This window comes from Lissotriton helveticus, chromosome 7, assembly GCF_964261635.1.
Source record: "Lissotriton helveticus chromosome 7, aLisHel1.1, whole genome shotgun sequence".
Lineage (NCBI taxonomy): Eukaryota > Metazoa > Chordata > Amphibia > Caudata > Salamandridae > Lissotriton > Lissotriton helveticus.
The window spans coordinates 107,491,254-107,494,923 of NC_136068.1; the positions used below are offsets into that span (position 1 = coordinate 107,491,254).

Below are 3,670 nucleotides of genomic sequence, written 5' to 3' on the forward strand. Positions count from 1 at the left end.
AAGCACATCGCTGCTGCCAGCCCAGGGCTCAGCAGAGAGCGCGAGACGAGCGCCGAGACGGTGCCAGGACTGGGAAGGAGCAGGCAGGCGGCAGGTCCCCACCCACCCCCTCGCCGGCTGCGCGCGCGCGACGACCGCCAAGGAGAGGAGGACTGAGGACCCCGTTGGATGAAAGTCAAGCAAAGGAGAAGCAGAAAGACTGAACAGTACCTCTCCATAGAGCTGCGCCCTCAAAGTCGGCCAGCTGGGCCCCCCAAGCCAAGATTGGGCACCCCTTCCCATCGCTGGGCCCTTTAAGCCAACAGAGGGCCCCCTTCCCATTTCCGGGACCCAGCTGAGGGGTGGGCATTGTTCCCCGGGCTGATGAGTGTCCTACCAGGAAGGGACATCTTCTTTGGCTCAACCATGGCGGCTGGGCTCCAGGGCAAGGCGATGGCGGACCTGAAATCTGCCACCAATGATGCCTACATGTCACTGGCACAGAGCTATGGGCAGTCTGCCTTCTCCTTCAGCTCTGTCCGGGGCGCTGAGAACCAGAGGCCCTTCCCGGGGTCTACCACGCTGGACTACCACCCCCAGGACCGGGGCAGCAGCGAGGAGCACACCGGTGATGAGGAGGAAGATGCCTTCCATCCAGAAGGGAAGCTGAAGGGTGGCCTGGTGTCCAAGAAGCCCAAAGAGACCCGCTCCCTGCGGCTTAGCATCAATGCCCGCGAGAGGCGGAGGATGCATGACCTCAACGACGCCCTGGACGGCCTGAGGTCGGTCATCCCCTACGCCCACAGCCCCTCGGTCCGCAAACTGTCCAAGATAGCCACCCTGCTGCTGGCCAAGAACTACATCCTCATGCAAGCACAGGCCCTGGAGGAGATGCGAAGGCTGGTGGCCTACCTGAACCAGGGACAGACCCTCAGCGCCCCCCTGCCCGCTGCCACCTTGGCCCCCTTCGCCCAGTCTGCCGTGTACCCCTTCCCTGCCACAGCCCTGCCAACCTGCCCCGAGAAATGCACGGCTTTCCCCGGCACCCTCTGCAAACACTGTGCTGACAAGCCCTGAAAGCAGACACAAACTTTTTGGAGCGCGCGCTCGCCCACACCCACCTCAGACTTACTGACTTTGGCGCTGCCCAACTTAATCAAAACTTTTCAAACTTTTTTTTATTTTTATTTCAATCTTTAGGGGTCACCCTCAACAGTGTACCTTTTACTGAAACTTTGAGAGGGTGCAATCTCTTTACTCAGATGCTGAAAGACTTTTGACTGCAAAACTGGGGTCAGTTTAATCGAACTGCGGTTTCAAGATTAACTGAGGAAACCCATGAACCAGACTTTAAAAAATCTTTATTTTGTTCATGTTTTTAAGTGATCTATGCAATGCTGACTAATGTAAATTTTTGATTTTTCTGTATGGTTTTTTTTCAGCAGGTGTTGCTTTTATTTGGCAAGACGCAAAGGCGCATGGGAAATGCGATTTAAGTTTGGGGTTTATGATCAGGTGAACGGAACCGAAGCTCTTTCTAAAAGCTATTCATTTTGATTGCATTTTTAAAAATCCGATCGCGCATCAGTGTCTGTCTGTCTGTTTGTTTCTCTTTGTCTCCACGCAGAGGTGAATCTTGAAAGTCACGCCTGGCGCGGGGTTTACGCATTAGGACTGTTTCTATGTATTTATAATAAAGAAGGCAGAAGATAAGATCCCGGCTCCTCAGCTGTTTATCCTTTACGAGCCATCGGCGACGAGAGGGGGCATGGTTCAGGGATGCAGGCAGGGGCGCCTTCGCATGGGGGGGCGGGGGGCTTTGGTGGCTGGTGCCAGAGACGGAGCTGTCAGGGCAGATACCATCTATAGGACTTAGGACTCATTGCAATGTATTTATGACTTCATAAAATGCCCTATAAATCGGCGCCAGGCCTCGTCTGCGCGCGGGGACCTCTTTATTCATGCAGTGGATGCAACTGGGGGCGGCTCCGGGCTGGGCACGGGGGCAGGAGTGGGCACAAGGGTGCCCAGGGCACTTTGTATCTCTGGCCAGTGCTGGACGTGTTCACACTGGAGGGTGGCACTGCTGGGCATAGGGGCAGGACTGGGCACAAGGGTGCCCGAGGCTCAGTGTTGGACGTGCCCACACTGGAGGGTGGCACTGCTGGGCACAGGGACAGGAGTCAGGCACAAGTGTGCCCTGTACTCTTTGTATCTCTGGCCAGTGCTGGACGTGTTCACACTGGAGGGTGGCACTGCTGGGCACAGGGGCCGGACTGGGCACAAGGGTGCACTGTGCTCTTTGTATCTCTGGCCAGTGCTTGGCTTGCCCACACTGGAGGGTGGCACTGATGGGCACGGGGGCAGGAGGCAGTCACAAGTGTGCCCTGAACTCTTTGTATCTCAGGCCAGTGCTTGATGTGCCAGTGCTGGAGGGTGGCTCTGCTGGGCATGGGGGCAGGAGCGGGCACGAGTGTGCCCTGTGCTCTTTGTATCTCTGGCCAGTGCTTGGCTTGCCCACACTGGAGGGTGGCACTGCCTGCCTCCTGATGCCCGCTAGTATATCTCTAAAGTGAGCGTAAACCGTAGAGATGGCTGGTTCATTGTATGATGTCGATGATAATTGGAACAATATTTTTAATATTAATAACTGTGCCCCTGCGCACCATCGTCATAATATTATTGTTGTTATCACTACCATAGCTATTGTTCCTAATCGTCATAAAACCAAATTCAAAACTATGATAATAAGAAATATCATTAATATAATATTAACAATACTACTAATAACACTGCTCCTATGATTTTAATAATGACGGTGTACATGAACACCTATGCAAACATAGCAATCGTATTATAATAATATCATCATAGCAGTATTAATAAAAGTGTGCATGCCACCCATCGAGCCATATTCTTACTACTAATAATAATTCCAATAATATTATGGTTTATGTGGGTGAGCAGGCGCACTGCTATTGTTAATAATCTTTGAATAATAATACGCCATTGTTAACCTTCACAGTGTGCAAGGACACCCCTGTCAACCATAGCAATTGTTGTTGTGTCTATTAATATTATTTTTATTATATAATTACAATAATATTAATAATAGCGTGCATGCCCTCCCATGGAACCAAATTACTACTACTACAACTAATATTATTAATATAATTCATATGTTTATATGATTGAGCATGCACACATTATTGGTAAAAATATGTTATTACTGTTATTATTATTGTTAGTAATAATAATACAATGCACAGTCGTCATAATAATAATAGCAATAATACTAACTAACTCACTAAAGTCGTGCAGTTCTGATACTGGCTATTACCCTAACATACTTTATGTTTGTTATTTCACTCTATCGACTCCAGAATGATAAAAGGCGGAGTTGGCACTGCAGGTTTTGTGTTGTGGGTGAGCATGAACACTAATATTGGTAATATTATTTTATTACTATTATTATTATTGTTAATAATAATAATAGTAGTAATAATAAAATACCAGTAATAATAACTAACTCCCTAAAGTCTTGCAGTTCTGATAACTGATATTCCCTTTACATACTTAATGTTAGTTATTTCATTCTATCGACCACAGAATGATAAAAGGCGGAGTTGGCACTGCAGGTTTTGCGTTGTGGGTTCGTTGGTCCTCTGAGTTCCTTAGCCATTGACATGAC

General features: G+C 49.0%; 1 protein-coding gene across 1 annotated transcript; it reads left to right on the forward strand.

The window, feature by feature from the left end:
• The first annotated feature begins 363 nt into the window (after positions 1–363).
• On the forward strand, positions 364–1,056 carry BHLHE23 (basic helix-loop-helix family member e23). The gene has a single exon (XM_078650427.1). It carries the CDS (start codon positions 364–366, stop codon positions 1,054–1,056), a length of 693 nt encoding a protein of 230 aa, XP_078506553.1.
• Positions 1,057–3,670: the final 2,614 nt, after the last annotated feature.